Source organism: Vulpes vulpes, chromosome 8 (assembly GCF_048418805.1).
Source record: "Vulpes vulpes isolate BD-2025 chromosome 8, VulVul3, whole genome shotgun sequence".
NCBI classification, from domain to species: Eukaryota; Metazoa; Chordata; class Mammalia; order Carnivora; family Canidae; genus Vulpes; species Vulpes vulpes.
The window spans coordinates 62,207,888-62,232,831 of NC_132787.1; the positions used below are offsets into that span (position 1 = coordinate 62,207,888).

General features: G+C 47.0%; 2 protein-coding genes across 3 annotated transcripts; one reads left to right on the top strand and one right to left on the bottom strand.

The window, feature by feature from the left end:
* Nucleotides 1-420: 420 nt before the first annotated feature.
* Nucleotides 421-4,651, bottom strand: PRADC1 (protease associated domain containing 1). The gene is made up of 5 exons (XM_025994546.2): nt 4,484-4,651; nt 2,267-2,367; nt 1,650-1,759; nt 1,220-1,387; nt 421-980 (listed from the first exon to the last, which is right to left on the bottom strand). Exons 1-5 carry the CDS (start codon nt 4,548-4,550, stop codon nt 860-862), a joined length of 567 nt encoding a protein of 188 aa, XP_025850331.1. The 5' UTR covers nt 4,551-4,651; the 3' UTR covers nt 421-859.
* Nucleotides 4,652-5,593: 942 nt separating this feature from the next.
* On the top strand, nt 5,594-23,487 carry CCT7 (chaperonin containing TCP1 subunit 7). Of its 2 annotated transcripts, XM_072766938.1 has the most exons (13): nt 5,661-5,790; nt 6,986-7,088; nt 11,444-11,597; nt 12,228-12,334; nt 14,224-14,349; nt 15,341-15,393; nt 15,748-15,919; nt 18,940-19,104; nt 19,898-20,086; nt 20,758-20,855; nt 21,431-21,563; nt 22,035-22,241; nt 23,097-23,487. In XM_072766938.1, exons 3-13 carry the CDS (start codon nt 11,570-11,572, stop codon nt 23,316-23,318), a joined length of 1,500 nt encoding a protein of 499 aa, XP_072623039.1. In that variant the 5' UTR covers nt 5,661-5,790; nt 6,986-7,088; nt 11,444-11,569; the 3' UTR covers nt 23,319-23,487. The 2 variants fall into 2 exon arrangements, with proteins under 2 accessions (XP_025850329.2, XP_072623039.1); XM_025994544.2 differs by lacking the exon at nt 6,986-7,088 and having other exon boundaries at nt 5,594-5,790.
* The last annotated feature ends 1,457 nt before the right edge of the window (nt 23,488-24,944 follow it).

A 24,944-nucleotide genomic window follows, 5' to 3' on the forward strand; every position in this document is an offset into this window, starting at 1 on the left:
TCTGGACACCCAGCAGTCACATAGGTGGTGCATAGGCACATGACTTTAGACCAGGTGATGGCAGGAGATGGGAGCTGCAGCTTAGTTTGGGCTCCTCTCTGCACTCTGCACCCACACTCTGCTGTGCAAATGTTTCTAAATGCCAAGAGCACAGGTCCTTTGAGTTCTAGTGTGGATCCCCAGGACCAGGCTACTGGAAGAGTCTTCTCAGGGGACTGAACTATGGCTTCCTGAGTTCTTGAGCAGGAAGCAGGCTGTTGGGATCCAAGATTAGCACCTAAGCACTGGTCCTAAAGGACCGTGGACAAGTCATTTACCCTCTGTGGGCATCAGTTTCTTCCCCCTCAAAATAGAAGCATGGGACCAGAGGAATATGAAAGCCCCTCCCACCCGTGTGCTCTTATTCTAGGACACGCTTGCAACCCTGATGAGAGGCTTTATTGCTAAAAAGACAGTGAGGGTTTATTCCTCAAACACCAGCTCCTTGAACCACTCCAGCAATTGCTGTGAAGTACACTGAGGAGACCTTGGGAGGGGGAGGCTGGAGCCAAGTGGGATGGGACAAGTCACAAGTGGCTCTCTGGCCACCTGCCTTTAGCCGCTTTTGTTCCAGATTCTAGCCAAGAAGCTCTGGGGCCTGACTCTTGCCTCATCCCAAGGCATGAGATGTTTGGGGGTTCCCTGAGGAAGGGAAGGCTAGCGGCATGGCTTCTCTTAGCATAGCCAAGGCCCAAGCCTTTTTCCTCTGCCCGGCTCCCCCTGTCCCCAAGTACTATCCCCAAAACCGAAAGAGCAGAATTCCTGGATTTTCCTTTCCCAGCTCAGAGTTGTCTAAGGCTGGTATGTGGGAACAACTCTTCTACCAGAAGGTCCAGGGCGGTTGCAGCAGCTCAAAGGTGGGGATGCTGGTGACATTAACTGGGATGGAAATGATGGCCCATGGCAGCCCATGCTGTTCCAGGGAGCGGCGGATCATGTAGCTGGGAGGGCATGAAGAGAGGTGGTGATGGTCACTTTCTCAGCACCCCATCATGCCCCACTGCCCCCATCACTCTGGGAGTTCTAGAGCCCAAGGACTTGGCCCTCCAACTTGTTTGGCCCAAGGACTCTTGGCCCTCCAACTGAGGCTGGCGGGAAAGGGACTGGTGATTGCCCCTGACCTCCCCAAATCGTGGCACCCAGCCTGGTGCTGATATAGCCAGAGACAAAGAGCCCTCACCCATCTCGGCCGAGCAGGAAGAGAGCAGGGATGTCAGCTGTGCGCTGGGTACTGTCCTGGATCATCTCCACGTAGAAGCTGTCATTGTCAACCGCATTGTCAGAGATGATCACTGCCCGCCCACCGTGCTCCTGCACCACTCGGGTCTTGGAGAGGAAGGAGCAGCCCCTGGAAGAGGTGGTGATAAGACCAAAGGAAAGGCAGGGTCCTAGCTAGCCCTCAGACTGTCACACTGGAAGGATGAAAGAAGGACCAGGGGGAATTTTTTTATAAAGCCTCATAAGTAAATGGTCAAAAATCATGGAGAACCTTAAGACATTTCTTAAAGACCATTAAAAACGTGAGTTATCTCAGAGCGCCACCACCAACACTGATCTCAGAATCCACCCTACACCTGCCCTCCTTTTATGCCTGTGCCTCTGCTCCTTACCCTCTCTCCACCAGAGCAATCTGGTCCTGGATGAAGAAACCGTTGCTGAGCTCCCCACAGGCCTCTGAAGGTTCTGCAGGGACAAGGTGAATCTGCTCATACCTTGTGTGCTGAAAGACATTTAGATAGGTCAGAGTGAGGAGACTTGCCAGTTTTAAGACCAGGCTGGTCTACTAGTTCCTCACAAAGTGTGAATAGTAGTTTCTGTATGCTGGGCACTGATTTTTACTAAATTCTCACCAAGGGTTATCTTAGTTGTCCTACTCCATCCTGCCTTTCCATGAACAACATAGGGGAGTTGGTATGGACCCACAAAGGGGAAGTAACTTGCCTTAAGTCACAGAGTGCAGACAGAGCTAGCAGAACCCTTGGTTCCTCATTATTTCGTGTCCCCGAAGACAACTTGTCCCTGTCTGGTGTCCAGGTCCTATTACACCCAGGAGGGCAGCTAACTGGAAGCCCTTTCTTCCTACACAGCAGTCCTGGGAGGACAGAGCTGGATTCTGCACCCTTCTCTGTCCCAGCACTCAAGTATTGGTTGAAGGGATGAGAGAATCACCTTACTTAGTGGGCTGGAGGTGGAGACAAGATCAGAGACAGGGTCTCCCTGAACTTACAAAGATACCACCAAAGTCCTTGGCAGGTGTGGCTGTGAAGATGTATCGAATGTCTCCAGGACTCAGCACTTGGAAGTACAAATAATCATGGATGCGTAAGCCTGGAAGATAAAGAGTACAGGTGAGATGCCTCCGGAGAACAAGCTGCTTCAAGTTCAGATCATGGACACCTTGTCTTCAACAGGGCTGGCTCTAGTCTGGGCTCAGGGACCCAACTTCAGCCAAGTGAGTCCTCCAGGTGGGTGAGACAGATGCTCTCTGCCCTGGGAAGGATAGAGCTGATGCAGAGAGAGTTAGTAACCCCAGAGAGATCAGCAGCTGCCACCACTGCTGCTATGCAGGGGAGCCAGGAAGAAGGAGAGCCCTTGTGTTCTCTCTCTCAGGATGAATCTATCTTTGCTCTGAAGTGGACCTGAGAGTTTCAGGGTGGAGCCATGGTAGCCTTAAAAGTGGACTCTGGTTCCATTGCCATCCCGCTAGTCTAGCCACTATCATTTCTTGTCCTCACAGGTCTAGCTTCTTAACCAGTCTATCTGCCTCCGTTTTTTCTCTCTACTGTCCATTCCCCCAAACAACAGTCAGGGGGCTTCTTAAAATATCTTTTAAAAGAATTATTTATTTATTTGAGAGAGAGGCAGAGACATAGGCAGAGGGAGAAACAGGCTCCCTGCAGGGAGCCCGATGTGGGGCTCCATCCCCAGACTGCGGGATCACACCCTGAGCTGAAGGGAGATGCTCAACTGCTGAGCCACCCAGGTGTCCTGCTTCTTAAAATATCTTAAAGCAAATATGATCAGGTCACTACTCCTATGGCTCCAGTACCCCTCAACAATTACCCTTTGCACTAAAAATAAAATCTAAGCTTTTAAGTGTGGTCCTGTTCCATCTGGCTCTTGGCTCCTACTACAACCTCACCGACTCCTTCCTGGCCTCCTTTCAGTTTCTTCACTTCTCTGAGTCTTCTTGCAACTGTTCCCTCTACGTGGGCGGCTTCCTCCCCTTACCCCACCCCAGTTCTTCCTCTTCACCTGGCTCACTCCTACTCATTGGTTAGGTCATAGCTTAAATGTCTCTAGAGAAACCTGCCCTATCACTGCTCTCCCCCATGCCCCTTCAAAATGAGCTTTTTCTCCATTGACATTTTCAACATAATTTGTAATTATATAGTATTTATAATTTTTTGTTTAATGTCTGTCTCCTCCACTAAGGCAAGAGCTATAGTTTTGTAACTTAGCTCAATGCTGTATCCACATTATGTAACAGCGGCTAGGATATGTGGGTGCTCAATAAAGGTTGTTGAAGGAGTGAACAACTATTTTCAGCTCCATTGCAATGAGGAAGAGAATTTTCAGAACAACCAGATTTTTCTGGCGTTTGAGACCTTCTCTTCAGCACCAAAGTGTAATCTTTTACCTAGACTCGAATCACTGGTTTCCTTAGCCCAGCAAGTGAGGAATGTGGAAGTGTGGAAGCTGCCGCCACAGGTCAAGTAGTCAGTCAACAAACCATCAAGCCACTATTGTGTGTCAGGGTTAGGACTGACTGTGGCTTTAGCTGCCCTTCTCCACTGCCCAAAACTCAGCCACTAGATCAAGTTTCACTGGCTTGGCATTGGTCTCTAAGCCTTTTTTTTTTCCCCGGGAATGGGGATTTCCCATCAGATACATTCCCAAGAAGCCTTAACACTGAACTCACTTTCCCACACACATCTTTTCCTGGCCGTTGCATCTGCTGATCTGTGTAAATCAAGTGTGGGTATACGTATGTGCTCGTGTGTATGGGTGTATACGTTTATGTGCTCCTTCAGGAGCAAACAGGTTGTGTGTGTACGTGCGTGCCTGTACCCGCGGGCCCACGTGTAAGAATGTGTGCTCCTGTATGCCCACGTGAGTGCTCACATACCTATTTCCAGCTTGTAATCTCTCTAGCTGTCCCTGGTTCCTTCTAGTCACCCCTTCAGCCATCTGGGTCGGCGCTACTGGGGGCGTGGAGAGGAGTCTTGCTTCGACGTGAGGAGCCGAGGACTCAGAGTCTTCGGGTCGCGCCTTCCTCATGTCCCTGGGGACTACCACCCACTCAGTCCATCGCCCATGCCCAGACCTGCCCTGTCCCGAATTCGCGGGGTCCCCAAGGTGACCCGGGACTCCCCGCCCGACACGCGAGCAAGCTAGAGGGCCAGCCCCGCCCCGCAGCGCAGCCCCGCCCGTTGCCGCTCACCGTGGGCCGCGACGCACGCGGGGAGCCAGAGCACGAGACACCACCAGCCCGCGGCGCCGGGGACCATCTCCAGGGCCCGGGCCGGCGCCGCGCTTCCTCCAGCCGCCCCACCGCGCTGGCTCGCTGGACTTCAGCCTGACAGCTGCTCCGGCCCCAGCCCCCAGGCCCGCTCTTACCGCGGGTTGGCGGACGGGAACGAGGCCCACGGCTGATTGGCTCCGATGCCTGCTCGTGTAGCTGCACGTTCCGCCTCTGCGCCTTAGCCCACTTCCTATTGGCCAAGAGAAGTGGGGCCGAGGCCTGATTGGTCTAAACTCTTAACAGCAACTGCCGCCTCCCCTCCCCCGGCGCCCCGGCACCTTAGTTTGGACTCGACTCCGGGACCGCGCGGGCCGGGGGGCGAGCCGGAGAGGGAGGCGAGCCGGAGTTGGGCGCCGCGTCTCGCTTCAGCCGCGGGAAGTCCGCGCGGTCAGCCGCTGCGGTCTCGGCCGGATCTTCCCTGCGGCCGCCTAGCAGGACGACGATTTGCTTCTCCCAAGTGTGCTTTCCTCCTGCTCACCCCTTCCGTGGGAAGGCGTTCGTCTGGCGTCCAGGTGGTCTCCCGCGACCGCCTCTCCGCTCGTCCTCTGCCGGGTTCCACCGGTGCCTGCTCTCCGTCGGTGGGCGCTGGGGACGCGGCTTGGTGATCCCCTCCCTTGGGGAGGCTGTGGCCCGCGCAGAGCCAGAAAACGGGCAGTGGGGCCGGCTGCCGGGTGCCCACGCTTGCTTGTTTGCCACAGTGTACGACTGTGACCTTGGACACCTTTCATAACCTTTCAGCCTCAGTCCCTTCATCTGTAAAATGGGCATAACAAAACCAATGCGATAGGATTGGAAGGGCTGCGAGATCTCTTACCAGGTTCTTATTTAATAAACCTGTCCTACAGGCAGCATCCAATAAATGTTTGTGTTTATTGTATTCCTTGGTCTGGCGGGGGGCGGGATGAGGGTTAGTGGGTAACTCGGGACGAGCGAGGATTCTACTTGCTCGAAGAGAAAAGCATGAGCAAAATCGGGCTACCCCTAGGCAACCAACATTTCTCGCAAGAGCGCCCTCGGACCTCCAGCCTTGGCCCTTCTAGCCGTACCGACTCTGTGGTAGCAAACTATAGAGTGGCGGAAGTGGCCCGTCCCCTTCCTCTCCCGAGCCAACGGCTGGGCGAAGCTTCTGGGGACTTCTCTGTCGCGGGGGATTGTGGGGTTGCTAGGCCGCCCGGACGCGGAGACTGGAGGAGTAGCGGGCCACCGAATAAGCTTCCAAAATGATGGTGAGTGGCGTTTCGCACATCGGCCGCCATCCGCTGCCATCCGGTCCGTGGGTGACGCCGCCCGGCCCAAGTCGGTCCGGTAGGGCCCTCCGCTCCCTGCTTATTGTGTCTTTACCCGGATCCCGTGTCTACCGGTGACCCCGGCCCGCCGCGGCCCGGCTCGGCCCCAGCATGGAACAGGGGCCCTGGGCGAGGGCTTTGTGGGGCTGGAGGGAAGGCTGTGGTCTGGCCGGCTGGGGACTACAAGTCCCAGGCTGCTTCGGGGCCGCGAGCCCGCCTAGGGGACCCGGTTTGGGGAGCCCCCCCACAATCGTAACCTATGTTAAACGAGTGCAACTTGAGTGTGCATGCATATGCGGTCGGCGGGCCGACTTGGAAGCCCTGGTGCCTTGAGTAATGTGGGGTGTAAAAACATGTGCTTCTAGAACGGGCGGAGGCAGCATGGGGACCTTAAATTGAGCTGAGCCTAAGGGTTCAACTAGGGTTGCTCGCCGGTTCCCCGGCTCGCCTGCTGCTGAATCAGTGGAAACAGACTTGGCTTGTACTTGAGCACTCACTCGTTCATTCCTAAACACGTTTTTAGTGCCTGCCGAACGTAGTGTAACGCTAGCTGATTGTTGGGGGGTGCAGCTCCTCCGCCGGGAGAAGGGACAGGGCACAAGGTGGACACTACATCATAGGTGGGAGGACCCGGGCTCTGACTCCGACTCTGTCTGCCCCTCCGATTTGGCATCAGACCAGGCTTTCCGAGTTGGCCATTCTAACTCGGTGTCGTTTTCTTGAATGACGGGGTGTTGATGAATCCCAGAGGCCCCCTGTAGCATACCCGCTTCCACATCTTCCCTTTCTGCCATTTCAGCTGTAGAGACCTTCCTTGGATCCCAAGCCTCCTGCTGTCTCTTGTGTTACTGTTGAGCGAGGCCAGCTTTTAGGGAGGTGTTTGAGGCAAGACCCTAAGATACTGCTCCCTGTGGTACACTTGGCCTTTTGTTCATTCATTTTGGTCTGCCCATCAGAGGAAGTCCTCTGTCCTCTTCTGGCCTGCTGCCGCTGCTTCCTGTCCTGGTTGATGCCTGTGAGATGTTGATTCTGTTACCAAATGCCGCGTGAATCCAATTGTACCCATGATAGAAGGAACCTAGGATTTATCTGTACTCTTTCACTCTCCGTACCTCTTAGTACTGTCCTTTTTCAGTTCCTCTTCCAGCATTACCTATTCTCGGGGTCGCCCTCATCTTCCATGTAGAGGCAGCAGAGCCCTCGAGAATAAGTGCTATGGAGCCACACGGAATGCCTAGGTTTGTAACTAAGCTGGGTCACCTACTAGGTGTGTGACTTTGAGCATGTTACTAAATTTCTGGCCCTCTGTGTATTCAGGAGATTCATTGAGCTAATACATAGAAAGTGTCCAGCATGTAGTAAGCACTCAGCAAATGTTAGCTATTCTACTGGGTGGTGATTTGCTTCCCTTCCTCTCTGTAATCTGTCCTGCTGACAAGGCTGCCATAAGAGTTTTGGTAGAACTGAGTATCACAACCGAGGCTCTTCTGTCTAGTGATGAAACTCTTCCCTGAGGGGCTCCACCACAGTTGGGTTTTTCTTTGACCCCTGCTCAGTTTCCTTGCTCTATTGGTTATTTATATTTCTCCTTTTGGAATGTGAAACTTCTATCAAGAATCCTCCTTGCTGTCATGCCCCTAGTATTCTAGAAGGCTTCTGTGATTGGAAGAGAGGTAGAAGGCACCTGTGGCTCAGTCAGAAGAGCATGCCACACTTAATCTTGGGTTGGGGGTGTAAGCCCCACATTGAGGATAGAGAATACTTAAATAAAACCTAAAAAAGAAAAAAAGGAAGAGAGGTAAAAGGGTGCCCTGAGGAACCTCAATCTTGTGACTTTTGGTACACTTGTACAGAATGTATGTCTTTGCCTTTGTGGTATTGTGCACTATATGCCTTGACATATGAACACCTGTTGTTTTACAGAACATCAAGCTTAATAATACTTAAATGTCTTGAGGATGAAGGTTAAGATCATTAAGCTGAAATTCCAGAGCCTACCATGATATCCTTGGCAGATTACTGGTTCCAGTATTGTTTCTTTACTTGAATAAGAATGAATGAGGTTGAAAAGTAACAGAAAAGAAGCTGGACTTTCCATAGCAGTGCATTATTAGCTCCCCAAGGGCATGCCCGACACGGGGCTCAATTCCAGGACCCTGAGATCATGACCTGAGCTGAAGGTAGATGCTCAACCAGGTCAACCACCCAGGTGCCCCTTGTGTACAACTGTTAAAACACCCGCCATCTAGATTTGGCCTCATATGAAGCAATATACATCAGCTTTTGTTGCTGAAAATTCAACTTTGTAAAAACTTGTGTTTGATGTAAGCCATGAATTAAGATAGCACTAGCTTCTAATTTTTGGAAAAGCAGTGGCAGTATGCTGACACTAAATCAATGGAGAAATCTTAAGTACAAAGCAAGTGTGGCTCAGAAGCAGCTAACCACATAGTCCCCACATTCCCTATGCTTTGTAGGCCTTATATAAATGGCAGGCTGGGTATAGGAGAGATCTAAGGGAAGGGAAAGGTGGCTGAGCTGGATTGAGCCAAGCCAGGTCAAACAGGATAAATCCCATGTCGGCCTCTCTGCTCATGGGGAGCCTGCTTCTATTTCTTACTCTCCCTCTGTTCTCTCTCTCTCTCTCTCTCTCTCTCTCTCTCATAAATCTTAAAAAGAAAAAAAAAAGTTGTACACAAAAGGAAGCAGAGGACATTATGGGATCCTTTGTTCAGGGTGCTCCTAATAGCTGCTGTTGAAAAAACATCTTGGAAGAATTGGGGCTTTGATGAGTTGTTGGCCTAGTGGTAAGAAAGTGCATTAAATTTTTTTTTAAAAATATCTTTATATATATAATCATTATTATTAAGTAAACTTTGCAGCCAACATAAGGCTCAAACTTATGACCTGGAGATCTAGAGACATCTGCTCTACTGACTAAGCCAGTGACGTACCCCAGGAAAGTGGTTTTGGTAGGAAGTGCCAGAATAAGGGTGCCTGGGAGGCTCAGCTGGGCATCTGACTCTTGATTTCAGCTCAGGTCATGATCTCAGGGTCTTGAGATCTAGTCCCACTCAGTACTGAGTCTCTTGTCCCTCCTCAGTGCCCTGCCCCCATGTGTGTATGTACACACACATACTCACAAATAAGTAAGAAATATTTTAAAAAGTGCAAGGGTAGCTCTTGTAAATAGAGGTACAATTTGGAGGTGGAGGTAAGAAAAAGTCTTCACAAGCATTATTATTATTATTTTTAAAGATTTTATTTATTTATTCATGAGAGACACACATAGAGAGAGAGAGAGAGAGAGAGAGAGAGGCAGAAGCACGGGCAGAGGGAGAAGCAGGCTCCACGCAGGGAGCCCGACGCGGGACTTGATCCTGGGTCCCCAGGATCACACCCTGCGTTGCAGGCGGCGCTAAACCGCTGTGCCACAGGGGCTGCCCCTTCACAAGCATTAAGTTATCCTGTTGGAGAAGTGAAAATTTGTGGAAGACCATCAGAAAAGTTTGAGATCCAAGTCAGTTTTTGATTTGAAATGTAAGACTATCCAGGATGAGGATGAACTGAAGAACCTTGGAGGCTGCTGTTATTTAGTAGGACAGGGTGAGGGTGGAGACTTTGGAAGGGACACCTTTTTCCTTAGAGGAGATTTAAGAGGCCTGAGAGAATGCTGGGAGTATAAAGAAGCCATTTCTTGTTGCCAGACCTGGGACACTTCTGTGAAAGGGAAGGAATTTTCCCTTCACCTTGTGCTTGCCCCCAGATTTAGGGGTTTATCTGACAGTTATTCTTAAAAAAAAAAAAAAAAAAGAAAAAAAAAGTAATGATATATGTTCATTGGGAAAAATTTGAAACAAAAAAGAAAATATACAATACAAAGAACCCTCTTTACTCCCACCCTCATACTCATTAGAGTGTGTTGTGCATCTTTCCAGCCCCTTCTATGTATTTACATATATTATCTTGCCTCCTACTTTTTCTCTTTTTGTGTTTTATGTAGATAAAATGTAAATCAAAACATGCCATTCCTCTGCTAAAAGTTTTTCCAGAGCTTCCTTTTGTAGGAATAAAATCTAAATTCCTTAGCATGGTCTGCAGTTGAGTATGTGATCTGGTTCTGGCATGCCTCTTCAGCCCTATCCCAGTCTTCCTCCTGCCTACTACCCTCCAGCTGGACTGGCCAAAGGAGTTGGACTTTTTCAGGAATTGCCCAGTGAATATGGAGTCAACCTCATGGGTCACTTGACTTTCTTGTGTGTTAATCCCTGACTCCTTATTGTTGGGTTGAGATATTCCTTGTGCTTTCCCATGGCTTTTCTGCTCAGACACCTGAAGTACCTATAGAGGTAGACATGGGCAGTGGCTTTCAAACTTCATATTGCAATCCATGGTAAAAAAATAAATTTAAGTCATTGCCTAACATACAGAATTCAGTCACAAGCACAGGAAGACTGAGTCTGGTTTATGAGCTCATCCGTGAAGATACAGGTTTTGATACAAACTCGGTTTGCTAGGATGAGGAATTACTGTCTGTGCTGATGGTCACTGAAGTAAAGGTCTCTAAACAAGCCTTTAAACTCTGTCTTCCCAGAGTTTCTAAGGCAGGTCTGCAAATAAAACTCTATAGGAATAGTGGCTGTTCTCAAGGCTAGCATGCAAAATAGAGAAAAATTTCTGTTGGGACATTTGATTGGAGATTGGTCGCTGGGAATCTGTAGAACCTACATGAGAGATGGACACACTGTAGTAGTTTCACTGAGTTAGATTTGTTGTCATTTTGTGAAACAGACAGACATGCTATTTGTTTCTCTGCCTGGTTCCTTCCCTATACTTCAGCTAAGCATGTTTTGGTAAAGCTGCTTGCCTGGGCATCTCCAGGACACCACCTGAAGATGCAGGCATCTCATGTTTTGCATCAGTGCCCCATCAACTTCTCTAGGATTAAGCTGTAATGCAGATAAATGGTTGTTTTGCTGGAGGGTGAACACTGAGCTGCTTCCTCTTGTGCTGTGACCTAATTCTTCAAGACAGGGAATGGTGTCAGAAGTTGAAAAGGCAAAAAAAAAAAAAAGAAGAAGAAGAAGAAGAAGTTGTTGAAAAGGCTATGCTTATTCCACTGAGCACTGGAGAACATAGTATTTGATCTGTTTTTTTAAGACTAAATTATGCTTCTCATACCATTTTCTAGCACACCTGTAGGATATGCTATAGTCTTAGCAGTATCCCTGAATGTAGGAGCTAGTTAAGGAGTCAGTGTGGTGGATAGTGGGAATAATGGTTTTAAAAAGCCTCCAGAGGGGCACCTGGGTGACTCAGTCCATTAAGTACTTGACTCTTGATTTCAGGTCATGATCTCAGGGTCATGAGGTCAAGCCTGGTATCAGACTCTGAGTTCAGCAGGGAGTCTGCTTCTCTCCCTCTGCTCCCCTTCCTTTGCATGTGTGTGTGTGCAAGCGTGCTCTCAGTTCTTTAAAAGTCCTCCATATATTTGTTATGGGAAAGATGGAAACATTTATCCTTTATGCTCCCTCCTTGTATTTCATTGTAATAGATGATTATTAAAAGCAGTCCATTGTTCTTTCTTCTCTAGCCCACACCAGTTATCCTGTTAAAAGAGGGGACCGATAGCTCCCAGGGCATCCCCCAGCTTGTAAGTAACATCAGTGCCTGCCAGGTGATTGCAGAGGCTGTAAGAACCACCCTAGGCCCTCGTGGCATGGACAAGCTGATTGTAGATGGCCGAGGTAAGTGTGCAGGGTTCCTCAGGCTGGGGTGCAGGAGAGGAGACTCCTGGGGAATGTTCTGGGTTAGCAGAGGTTGGCATCAGAAATGCTGCTACTTTTAACATCTCAGAGGGATTGGTCTCTATGAAATGATTCCATTTCAATACATTGTCCTGAATGCTGACCCTATGGGAATGTATGGGAGATATTGGGCTCAGGAGCCTGTTTCCTTGTAGAGAGAGGCAGACTGGAAACATGAAAGGGGACTATCTGAGTTGCTTGTGATCATTCCAATTGTATCATGTTACCAAGACAGAATTCTCCCTCCTGTTTTAGTGTATTAGCTGACGTGTGAGATAGGGTATCAACTGTGTCAAGAATATCTAAACGGTTTCTCATTCTCATTTAAAGTAATATTTTCTACATCCAGTTTGAAGTGTGCTAAGTGCTATTCAGAGAAAATCAGGTGCTCTTGGTCTTCAGAAGCTTGTGATTTTAAGTGGCCCTTTGTGCACACAGCTAAGTCTATAAAAAAATCAGTTCATTTATGCCATGATCTCCTCTGCCTCATACCAGTAAAGAGTACGCGGGCTCCAAGTCCAACTGGGAAAAGGGTCTTTAAATTTTTACTTTGTGTTTGTTCCTTTTAAGGCAAAGCAACAATTTCTAATGATGGGGCCACAATTCTGAAACTCCTTGATGTTGTCCATCCAGCAGCAAAGACTCTAGTGGACATTGCTAAATCCCAAGACGCTGAGGTGGGAAAATCAAGCATGTGTTTAAATAAACTTTGAAATACATGCCTGCTTGCTCCTTTGCTTTTCTTTTAAAATTTTTTGACTTTATATCTGAAATTATGATTTCACAAGTAATACATGCTTGTAAAATATTTAGATGGAATTGAGAATCTTTTAAAATTCATACTGTTTCATTGCATGTAGCTGAAATCTTAGGACTACGCTCATGTGCTGGCATTCATATCAGTGACCTGGTACATAATTTAATCTCTAATGTGTCACCTTATAAGATGGAGCTGGAAACTGTTTCCAGTTTACCTGTTTTTTATTGTGGGTTTATTTTTTAATTTTTTTAATTTAAATTCAATTTGCTGATATACAGTATAACACCCAGTGCTCATCTCATCATGGGGTTTTTTTAATGATAAAATATAGATAACATGAAATATACCACTTTAGCCATTTTTAAGTGTATAATATGATGGCATTAACTTGTCTGTCTTAAAACATTTCTAACACTGGAATCTTGATAATAAATATTGAGAGAAAAGGTTTGCATTATAGAGTATTACAGGTATATTTTGAAGTTTTATAAAAGGTTTATTGGGACCCAGTAGCCTATAAAAACAGTATGGCTTATATAAAATTAAAGTGAAAATAGTCTGGATTTGGCCTGTTACTATCTTTATTAAGGGACTAATTAATACCTTTCTGGCCAGGAATTTGGCAGCTTAAACCCTTTACCACAGCAACACTTTTTCCCCCTTGAAAATCCCTCACATTTAACAATGGACATAATTGAATTGAAGGTAAATTTCTGTGAAATCAGAGGTGACTGGTTTTAGCTCTTTCTCCCTCATTAAAGATAGGGTTTAGATCCTATTGTAGAAAATGACTATGTTAGACATTTAGCAGACTAGTGATCTGCCTGTTCCAACCAGTGTTCAAAGTGTAAAGGACTTTGGTCCTAGAGGGTTGTTTTATTTATTTTTAAAATTCTACTTCTGTTTTTTTTTTGTTTTGTTTTGTTTTGTTTTAAAGATTTTATTTATTTATTCATGAGAGACACAGGGAGAGAGAGGCAGAGACATAGGCAGAAGGAAAAGCAGGTTCCATGCAGGGAGCCCAACGTGGGACTCAATCTTGGGTCTCTAGGATCACACCCTGGGCCAAAGGCAGGCGCTAAACCGCTGAGCCACCCAGGGATCCCCTAGAGGATTGTTTTAATGGGATTTGGCTGGAAATTATCTTTTTGTAAACTCCTATAGTACTTTGTGCTTCTTTTAAAGAATATTTTCTGATGTTTCCTGCTACTGTGGTTACTTATGACACATAAGTATTATAAGTATGACTGGGAGTGTCTTGTTGTTCATCAATCCCATATATGTAATAAGTTCTTGGTTAATCTGCTTGTGTAATTTCGTATCCTGAGGAACTGGTTGTCCAAATCAGCCCTCTTTGGAGAATGGGCATGGCTGGTGAGTTAATTTTGTAGCCCAGAGCCATTTGATGGAATGGATACCTAACTGCTGTTATCACCTTCCTTGTACTTGTTGCCATCACCTGTGCTTCCAGAAAAAACATTTCACACCCATTTAAACAGTCCCCACTTTAAATGGGTAGGTTGCCTAAAAATGGAGTTTCAGGCTTTATCTCTAACCGTGAGAGAATATGGGGGCACCTGGGTGGCTCAGTTAAGTGTCTGCCATTAGCTCAGGTCATGATCCCAGGGTCCTAAGATTGAGCCCCATGTCCAGATCCCTGCTCAGTGAAGAGCCTGCTTCTCCCTCTCCCTGTCGCTCTCCCTGCTTGTGCATGTGTGCTCCTCTCTCTGTCACATAAATAAAATCTTTAAAAGAAAAAGAATAATAAACATGAGAAAATGTGAATTTCTTACTATCTTCTTCCAGGTCGGTGATGGTACCACCTCAGTGACTCTGCTGGCTGCAGAGTTTCTGAAGCAGGTGAAACCCTATGTGGAAGAAGGTTTGCACCCACAGATCATCATCCGAGCTTTCCGCACTGCCACCCAGTTGGTATGGGAATAACTGGCTGCCCTGGCCTTTGCCTGGGTACCTTCATGTTTTCCTTAGAATAATACCTTTAGTGGGGTGTAAAGAGACTGGTAACTGGGTTCCTTGGACATTTTCTGAATTTTCCCTACTAATCTCAGTTCTACCATTCAGTAGCTATTTGACTAGCTAATCTCTTTAAGCCTCTGGTTTCCTGGTGGACTCAGTAAGTGAGAGTGGGGTTTTTTAGTTTGTTTTTTATCAAGTTCCTCATGACACACGTCTTGGGACCTTGTTCTTATTAACCTTTGACCTTCATTCTGTGATCTTCGGCCAGTCAATCACTCCAGGCTTTATTTTCTTCCTTTACTCTCTGTTTCAGGAGTGCTTGGTGTCTCAGTCAAGTTATTTCAACTCAGGTCATTGATCTCAGGATCATGGGATCAAGCACTAGATCAGGCTCTGCTCTCTGTGGGGAGTTGGCTTGAGATTCTCTGCTCTCCCTCCACCCCTCAAAAAAATTATTTACTATCTGTCTTTCAGGGTGGTGACATTAAAACAAGATCATATATGAGAAGATACTTTTGAAAAGATACTAAGTTTAAAATACAGATATATTGCATAACACATCTAATTAACCTATAAAGTACTAGAAATCGTCATGGATATCTTTCATAAGCCAGAAGGTTTGACCCAATCTAGCATCCTAGCTTGTTTCTGCTTATTTGTTTTAGTGTGTTCCTTGCATATTCAGAGTTAAATCCTGGAAATACCCTGATGATTCTTCAGAACTATATCTATACTGGACCTATACCTGTTTGTCATGGGGAGTTTTCTAAACTGTAGAGATTTGTGTTTCCAGGCAGCTACAAGACTTGGAAATATTGTTTGAGCTACAGAGTGGGAATGTTTAAGATTTGGGAGTAAACAGATTGGAGAGTGGCAAGAGAGACTGGGATCACCTCTCCATTTTGCCCTTGGCACCAGAGACTCATTCGGCTTCTGTTGTTGGCAGGCAGTTAACAAGATCAAAGAGATCGCTGTGACCGTGAAGAAGGAAGATAAAGTGTAAGTTTCTGGTGGGCTTTGTCAGAACCTTGACTTTCCGTGGCCAAATTGGATGTAGAAGTGTATTGCCACCCTGTATGGGCCTGGGGCTATTTGGCTCTTGATAGACCCTTGGCTGTGCCCCAGCTCACACAGCACAAAAGAGGCTGTCCACTGTAGTTTTAAAGCTGTCACACATGAGGTCTCTGATTGCAATCACCATCTGCCAGTAATAATCTGTCCTAAAGATATAGCAGATGAAGTTGGTGTGGTCTGAGTTTAGGGACTAGAACAGAGACCCACTCCACATTGTAGTAGACTCAACACGAGGGGGTTTCCGGGCCTGACACAGGTCCCACCATCCTTGTGTCCCAGGGAACAGAGGAAGCTGCTGGAGAAGTGTGCCATGACCGCCCTGAGCTCTAAGCTGATTTCCCAGCAGAAAGCCTTCTTCGCTAAGATGGTGGTGGATGCAGTGATAATGCTCGATGAGTTGTTGCAGCTTAAAATGATTGGAATCAAGAAGGTGCAAGGTGGTGCTCTAGAGGTAAGCCTGTTACAGCCTCCCTAGGAGGCTCTTACTCTCACATGGACTCTTCAGACAAGTTGGTACACGAGGTGAACACATATTACAGGTGTTGTGAGAATGCATTTTGGGCTAGAAGTCGACTTGAGTTGTATTCCCCCACTCTGTCACTATAGCCTGTGACTGTAGATATATTTTGTAATATCTATGGAACTGTATTTACTTTTCAGCAGAAATCATAAACTCATTGATTTTTAGAATCTCAGTGTGATGTGGGAGGGGATAGCACCAGATCCATCTGATAATTACCTGTGACCCTGGGATCCCTGGGTGGCGCAGCGGTTTGGCGCCTGCCTTTGGCCCAGGGCGCGATCCTGGAGACCCGGGATCGAGTCCCACATCGGGCTCCCGGTGCATGGAGCCTGCTTCTCCCTCCGCCTGTGTCTCTGCCTCTCTCTCTCTCTCTGTGACTATCATAAATAAATAAAAAAAAATTAAAAAAAAAATTAAAAAAAAAAAATTACCTGTGACCCTCTCAGTTAATAAATCTGAGAACTTCTTAGTCCATTCTTTTCCAAGTGACATGCCCAGGCTCTCCCTTTTGCATCTGTAAGCACATATGTAAATACTGCTTTTCTAAACACAAGTATTCATTTATAATACATAATGTTGTAACTTGCTTTTGTCCATTTAACCACGTATTTTAGAATTTGATCTATATCAGCACTTGGGGCTTTTAATCCAGTTCTGCACGATAGAGCTTTCTCTGATGGTAGGACTGTTACATGTCTGTGTTGTCCATTTTATGGTAGTTGTTAGCCATGTGTAGCTACCACAGCACATTAAATGTAGTTAGTACAACTAAGGAACCAAGCTTTTAATTTTTATTTAAAGTAGTAACATGCAGTTCATGGCTACTGCATTGCCTAGCATAACTAACTTGTTCTTTTTTTAACACAGTGGTATCTAGAAGCATCTTTTGATGTTGGCATCTCCATGCCACTTTGGTCCTTCTCCCCTCTGACCTGCCCTACTTCTTTACTCAATCGTGGTGACCCAACCTGAGGTGATTTGGATACAAGACCTGCTTGAAATATTAAAGCCTGGCCCAGCCCTTCACTTTTTGTTCTTTGACTTTTATCTTTCCAGATTATATTCCCACTCTGTGCTCCTTCCTCCCCTTCCTCCTGTCATGGCACCTGTCAGTGGACTGGGGTTCTCTTTTCTCAAATAAAGCTGTGAGGAATCTGTAGGGCATCTGAGCAACCCCCCTGTCTTTGGTCCCCGTACCCCTCCTTTCTCAGCCCATCCATCATGGCTTACTGACTTTGTTTTTACCACTGCTTTGGTAGCAGCAGTCATCTCCTGGGCCTTCCTGTTTCCCCAGACTCTTGAGATTAGATTGGCATTCACTCAACTAGGGAGCAAAAGTGATCGTTTTGTGTGGTCAGAAAGCCAGGGGCTCCGACCCACTTCTTAGGCTGTCCAACATTCCTTAAGCTCATATAAAACCTTTAACACAAAACCTGACTCACAGAATTCAGTAAATGGTGGTAGTGGTTATTGACTTATTCTCAGGATTAATGGAGAACTTCCTGATCTGTATCTTTAGTCCTTACCTCCCCCTTGAACCTCAGGCTCCTGTATCTGCTACTGAATTCATCATCCAGTCCTCCGAACCTGTAGCACTTTCTGTGTTCTTTGATATGGTTGGTATCATCACCATCGACTTAGTCCCTCACGCCAGAAATGCAGGGTCATCTTTAAAAATCTTTATAACTTCTCACAACCTATCAATTACCATTGTCTCATTTTGCCCACCAATTTACTATTTACTTCTTAAAGCTATCTCTTTTACTTATTCTCAAGACCACTGTCCCGGCCGTGGTCACCCTTCCTCCAGTCTTACATCCCCTTAATCAGCTCTATTTTCTGTTGTAAGGTGAGCTTCCACAGTTTACTACCCTGTGTATAAAGCCTTTGGGGGTTCCACATTGCATATAGGATAAGAGGCAGGCCTTAGCAGAGCCTATATAATATTCTCCTAAACTGGCCCCTGCCCTCTGCTTATATTCCTGCAACTATAAATGGCTTTGCATTCTCTGATACCAACACACTGCTTCTTCAGAACATCTTTTCCTTTTTCTGTTTGATAATTCTGCCTATCCATGTTGATGTAGCTCAGGCATTGCCCCCTTTAGGATGCTGTGGATTTGAGTAATGCACGAATGTGTTCACTGATAAAACTACCATATTCTAGATTAGGACTATAGATTAGCACTGGCAGAAAACATAGAGGTCACTGAGCTCAATATACACTTTTTTTTCGAGTGGAAATGACTTGATCATTTACTAAGAAAGAGATCTGAGATTTGAAATGCCGAAGTCAGTCCCAGGTACAATGTGCTTACTCCTCCCTGCTATTAAATCCAACCCATGGGGAGCTCATGTTCTGAGGGACTGACACGGATGAAGCCACAATTGTACCTAGAGAACTGTACAAGGAATTTCTGACACTTAGGACCATCTGGCCTCATCAAGAAGCACCTAGGCTACTGCACACAGGTAGAGTATGTGTGTGCGTGTGCACAGGGCAGGTACAGGGGGGGTATGTAGAGGTGTGTCCAATAGCTGCAGACTGGGGTTTGAGTTGGGATTGAAGGGGTGAGGCATCAGGACTATACCTTACTCACAAATGCCCGGCCCCTTGCCTAGTACCATAGGATATGTTCAGCATTATCCCTTGGCACCTGCTTTGGATGTCAGTCTTAGAGGATAGTGCAAACAGACCTTTACTGTGCTGAGTCTCTGCAAGCTGAATGATTGGTTTTCTTCATACTGAAGGGACACCCAAAATCTGTTTTGTATTTTCCCCAGATTTTATGAAAATGAAAAGGCTTTGTTGTAACAGTGAAATAAAGACATGGTTAATTCCATCAGGTTCAGGGGAATGGACACACATTAATGTAGCATACCTGATTTCATTTCAGGCCAATACTGAACTGTTTACTGTTTTTTTGTGTTTTTTTTTTTTTTGACAGGAGTCCCAGCTGGTAGCTGGTGTTGCATTCAAGAAGACTTTCTCTTATGCTGGGTTTGAAATGCAACCCAAAAAGTACAACAATCCAATGATTGCCCTTTTAAATGTTGAACTTGAGCTGAAAGCTGAGAAAGATAATGCTGAAATCAGAGTCCACACGGTGGAGGTAGGCCCCACCAGCTGGCAGTTGCATGGAAACAGCTTTCTGGGCCAATGTCTTGGGTCTTTGTGGCCATCTTGGGACCAGCTCTGTTTCTCAGTCTCCTTAAGTACCCACTTCTGGCCCCTGAATATATTGCTGTCCAAATACCAGGCCTACTTCTTTTCTCAGTGAAAAGTTGGTGACCTAGACCTGAGGAGGTTTGAATAGAGAAGACCTGCTGAAGTATTATCCTCTCGCCCCATTAAGGGCTGGCAGGGGCCCTCCTCCCTTACATCGAGCCCAGTATTTTGAGTCTTCTCACTTGAGCAGATGAAAGGTCTCCTCCTGTACCTGGTTCTACACTGTAGGGACAGGTGTACTCCCATCACTGATTATACCAAGGCTGTATCTGGAAGTAGCTGTGCCACCCAACCATAAGCAGGTGGTATTGGGTAATGTGTCCCCAACACAGAATGGCCTCTGGGGGAAGAGGTCTTGTCATTGGGAACTCCATGGGTCTAGCTTCTCAGAGGAATGTAGAACACTCAGGCTAAACTATTTCTCACACCTTGCATGTCAGCTCTGGAGTAACTCCTAGTCCTGGGGTTACTTTCTGCTTTTGTGTTTGAAAGCTTTAAGTGGTTGCTAAGTTACTGTATAGGGTCCTTGTTTAGTTGGACTAAGGAGAGGCTATTCTGTTTACACTTGTTAATTCCCAGATAAATCAGCATATTTTATTTTAAGGGGTATATCTTAGCCTACCATGTTTCCTCATCTTCCCCCAAAAGCATCCTCTTCTTTTTCTGGGTCTTTTCAGGATTATCAGGCAATTGTTGATGCTGAGTGGAACATTCTCTATGACAAGTTAGAGAGGATCCATCATTCTGGAGCCAAAGTCATCTTGTCCAAACTCCCCATTGGGGATGTGGCCACCCAGTACTTTGCCGACAGGGACATGTTCTGTGCTGGCCGGGTGCCGGAGGAGGATCTGAAGAGGACAATGATGGTAACCAAATATTCCCATGCTGCTCCTTAGTGTTCGTGGCCTTGAAGGGGTTTTCATTTACTCCTGGTGTACTAGAGTGCAGTTAAGGTGGGCGTGTGACCCTAGGCTTGTCTTCAGTGTTTTTTGTTTGTTTGTTTGTTTGTTTTGTTTTGTTTTTTTTGTTTTTTTTTGTTTTTTGTTTTTTTTTGGCTTTGAAGTATTCCAGTCACCATGTTCATGTGCTCTGCACAGGCAATACTCAAGTCAGGAAATCTGATTTGTGAGAGCACCTAGTAGTAATGCTATGATAAACTCAAGTTTGGTGTTTTCAGCCAAGTTTACTCCTTTTCTTTTTGAGCATCTCACCAAAGACATGTTGGGTCTAAAGCACCTATCTTAACTAGTTGTTGGGCCCAGGACAAACTAGGTGGGGGAGTGGGTACTGGTGAAGTAAAGGGTCCCCATCTTCTTTGAACTAGGCCTGCTTGCCTGTCACATTTTTTTGTTCTGTTTTATTTTCTCCTCTTCCAGGAGGGTAAGGGTGACAGTGGGTTATCCAGTGGGACTCTCCTGGGGCACTGTAGCAGAGTTTAGCATGGGAATTAGCTTTTGAGACTGGGTGGCGGGACGTTGTCTTTGGGCTTCATGTGAGCCTTTACTGCCAGGTGATCTTACCTTCTTGGACCTTTCAGGCCTGCGGAGGCTCCATCCAAACCAGTGTGAATGCTCTGTCAGCTGATGTGCTAGGCCGCTGCCAGGTCTTTGAAGAGACGCAGATTGGAGGCGAGAGGTGAGCCATGGCCCTGGGCTGCCTGTTGGCTGAGTTCATAGGATCTGCCTGGGTCTGGTCTTCTCCCATCTTTTGGGTGTGGTATGCAGCACGTGCTACTCTTTTGGAGGTCTCACCTTTCGGGGCTTCAAGGACTCCAATATAAACTGTTCTGAAGGGGAGGAAGATCAAGTTGAAGCTAAAGTCTGACTCTACAATATTTTATGCCTCAGGGATACAGCCCCAGCCCTTTCCCCAAGCAGGTCTCCAAGAGTGAGATTGAAAAACCTAGTGAGAGGGATCCCTGGGTGGCGCAGCGGTTTGGCGCCTGCCTTTGGCCCAGGGCGCAATCCTGGAGACCCGGGATCGAATCCCATGTCGGGCTCCCGGTACATGGGGCCTGCTTCTCCCTCTGCCTATGTCTCTGCCTCTCTCTCTGTGTGTGACTATCATAAATAAAAATTTAAAAAAAAAACAAAAAAACCTAGCGAGGAACAAAAGAGCAGCTGCTGAGTGTTGGGAGGAGGTGGTGAGGTCGCATGCAGCAGCTGGGCAGCAGAAAGAAGTTCACATGTATGATTTGATCATGGGTGCAGGTACAATTTCTTCACTGGCTGCCCCAAGGCCAAGACCTGCACTATCATCCTTCGTGGTGGTGCTGAGCAGTTTATGGAGGAGACAGAGCGATCTCTGCATGACGCCATCATGATCGTCAGGAGGGCCATCAAGGTACTAGGCTGGGGTTTCCTGCCCACATAGCCCACTCTGCCTCCCCAGCTGATAAGACCCTGGATTTGTGTGCTGATTTCTTCCCTGTATAAGCTGTCCTTCCCTAGATGGCCTATTGGCCCTGAGTTGCCTCACAAATCCTAGAGAAATAGCCTCAGTCTCTAAAAATAAGTCACATTGCTTTTAAGGCTATGATTTGTGAGCAAGCAGTGAAGCTGCTATTGTCAGCCATTCCAGTGATTGTATCAATGCCCTCAAACTACCAGGTGACCTTAAAGACGGTCAGAAACCATACGTTCACCAGATCAAAGTTGGGATGGGCTAGATCTGGGCTTCCTGTGGTTTGGGATGGGGAGGAATGAGGCCCCCTTCTGTCCTAGAGGGCCTATTGACTGGCTGATCTAGCTCGGCTGTGGCTGGTGCTTGGATCAGGGGCCTGTTAGCATTGAAAGGTGGGTCTTGTCTCTGCAGAATGATTCAGTGGTAGCTGGTGGCGGGGCCATTGAGATGGAGCTTTCCAAGTATCTGCGGGATTACTCAAGGACCATTCCAGGAAAACAGCAGCTGTTGATCGGGGCATATGCCAAGGCCTTGGAAATTATCCCACGTCAGCTGTGTGACAATGCTGGCTTTGATGCCACAAACATCCTCAACAAGTTGCGGGCTCGGCATGCCCAGGTGGGTCCTTCTCCTTGGGGTCCAGGGTCTGGGTGCATGGAGCTAAATTTTGAGTGTGTGTTGGGCCCCAGTGACAGGGCTAGAACTAAACCCTGTACTAGCCAGCTGTGCCTCTGAGGGCAGAGAGAAAGCCGCAGTGCCAGGGCTGGAGGTTCCAGGGTTTATTTAGTGCTGGGAAGAGTATGATGGCTCCTTGTGGTGCCATCAGAGGAATCAGGGGGACCTTGCAGCCTCCTCCCTAGAGGCACACGCTGACCATGTGTAGTGGGCTTCCCAAGGTGGTGGTGAAGTGTGCCAGAGCCCTGCTGAAGAGTGGCCTGGCCACAGCCCTACCGCCTCTAAGTTGTGGTCTCTCTCAGAATCTAATTTGTTCATTTGCTGTTTAACAAATATTTGTTTAGAAATATTTGTGACAGCAGCATTTGGTGAGTGGCCTTGTTTCTGACTTGTGTGAGGGCTTGAAGCAAATCATTCACTTCTCCATTTCCTCATCTGAAATGGAGACTAATGGAAGCAGTAAGCTAAGGGATTAGAAAGTGTTCCTCCCGAGAAATAGACAGTCCTCAGGTGACCTGAGGCCAGAGCCTCCCAAAACACAGCATGTTGACTGGAAGAGGGCCCAGAACTCTTGAGTGAACAGCATATCTAGGGTTTGAAGAGGGTGATTGCTAGGGGCACAGGCGAGATGTGTACATCCAGGTTCCTGGTGTGAGGCCAGGCAGACACCATCCTCCTTGGAGAAATGCAGGCAAGTTCAGAGAGCATGAGTTTCCTAACACCCGGAGTCTTTGGAGGATAGGCAAGAAGCTATTTGAGAGCAATTCCCTCTCACTTCCCCTTTTTCTGCTTTTTTAGGGGGGCATGTGGTATGGAGTGGATGTCAACAATGAGGACATTGCTGACAACTTTGAGGCGTTTGTGTGGGAGCCAGCCATGGTGCGCATCAATGCCCTGACCGCAGCCTCTGAGGCTGCCTGCCTTATCGTGTCAGTGGATGAGACCATCAAAAACCCTCGCTCAACAGTAGACGCTCCCCCAGCTGCGGGCCGAGGACGGGGCCGGGGCCGCCCACACTGAGAGGCACCTTGTCCCTCACAAGAGTGGCTGGCAGGCTGGCTGCAGGGTATGCTTACTCTGTCTTGGTTAATGGGTATTATGAGGAAGGGGTAGTAATTGGCTTGCTCAGCTCTCACTGGAGGTTATTTAAATAAACTTAAAGACTTAAATAAACTTAATAGACTTAAAATTCACTTGGCAAATTATTTAGACTGGGAGTTTTACTTAGAAATGTCTTGACTCCAGGTCAGGATTTTACTTTTGTATGTGCTCACCCACAGATAGAAAAATGTTCTTCTTTTCTGTTGGGCTGAGTCCTCAACAGCCTCTGGTTATTACAGGAGAGTGTGGGTCCACTCTGCCGGCAGGGAGCTCCACTAGAGGGTCCTCTATCCAGAAGATTCACTTTAGTGGTTTTCTTAGTCCCAGAAGTGGCTGGGAGCTGTGGAGTCCCTTTTCTTCTCATGTCTTCTTGTTTAGCCCTGGCCTCGCCAGGCACTGCTCTCAGGGTTTGTCTGGTTTTGAGTAAATGTGTTACATTACCTTATTCGCTCCTTCTACCTCCATACTCTTTTGGCTCAGTCTTTGGTCTCTCTTAAGCAAGATCTCCTGGTTGAGGACTCTTGGAGGAATGTTCTAGAGGCCACATTCTCTTTAAATTCTGTAGTGATTCCTTACAAGTCCATTGAGGTGGCTGAAGGAACACCCACCTCGTCTTCTTAGTTCAACCACTGATGGTCTTGGGAGTTCCTTTTGCTTTTTCCTGACCAGTGGAGGTTTGGAATGGCCAAAATGAAATGGAAATCAGGAGGGTCTGGCCACCTTCTTGTTTATACTAGTCCCGAGAGCTGCCCTGTAGTTAGCTATAGTTTGTAATAGTTGAAGCTACAGATGAATAACTGTCACCTTGAGCCACGGAAACTTTTGCTGCCTGACACTAGGAGGGGATTAAAAAGAAAATCTCTTGAGTCTGGGCCACTCTGGTTAGATGGACTCAAAAGCAAAATGGGGTGGTGGGCAGGTGCAGACTGTAGAGTCTAGCATCCCTCCTAACTTGATAATCTCTGGCTAAACTAATTTTTCTGAGCCTCAGCTGCCCTCACCTGTGTAATGAACATAATAGCTCTCTCAAGAGTTGTAGGGATAAATGTTCATCTACTTGTTTGATGCTAGAGCCACACACAATTTACGCCTAAGCACCTGGTCTTTTTTCTGATTTTATAGATTTTAAGACTTGAGTAATCAAATCTGTGAGGCAGCCTCATTCTGCAGAATGGGGGAGTTGAGACCAGAAAGTGATGGGTAATTTGGTCTCTCCCCTGATTGGCTGGCTAGAGCTTCCTAACAGGTGGCTGAGCACCAAGGGCCTGGCTCGTGCCTGCTGCTCCTACTGTATTTGTGCTAGGGTTGTCTTTAAAGATGGCCTCCCCCCAGCTGAGGGGGAAAAATGACACCCCAAGGTTTTTGTCTGCGTGAAGACCTGGAAGAGTGAGCTGTGGCAGGGACAGTGAGCCTGCATGGCTTGGCTTTCAGCAATGTTTGCAGCCCTGACACAAATCTTCCCAATGTTTTATTCACTGTTGCTGCCATCAGGTCACCCACCCACTTCCTGCAGAAAAGCTTGGTGACAGACGGACAAATAACGGC

Coding starts and splice junctions, on each gene's coding strand:
- PRADC1 (XM_025994546.2), bottom strand. CDS start 4,550: ATGGTCCCCGGCGCCGCGGGCTGGTGGTGTCTCGTGCTCTGGCTCCCC. Junction 1,388..1,649: donor ATTGCTCTGGTGGAGAGAGG/GTAAGGAGCAGA, acceptor CACCTCTTCCAG/GGGCTGCTCCTTCCTCTCCA. Junction 981..1,219: donor TTCCTGCTCGGCCGAGATGG/GTGAGGGCTCTT, acceptor ATGCCCTCCCAG/CTACATGATCCGCCGCTCCC.
- CCT7 (XM_025994544.2), top strand. Junction 11,598..12,227: donor GCTGATTGTAGATGGCCGAG/GTAAGTGTGCAG, acceptor GTTCCTTTTAAG/GCAAAGCAACAATTTCTAAT. Junction 12,335..14,223: donor CTAAATCCCAAGACGCTGAG/GTGGGAAAATCA, acceptor ATCTTCTTCCAG/GTCGGTGATGGTACCACCTC.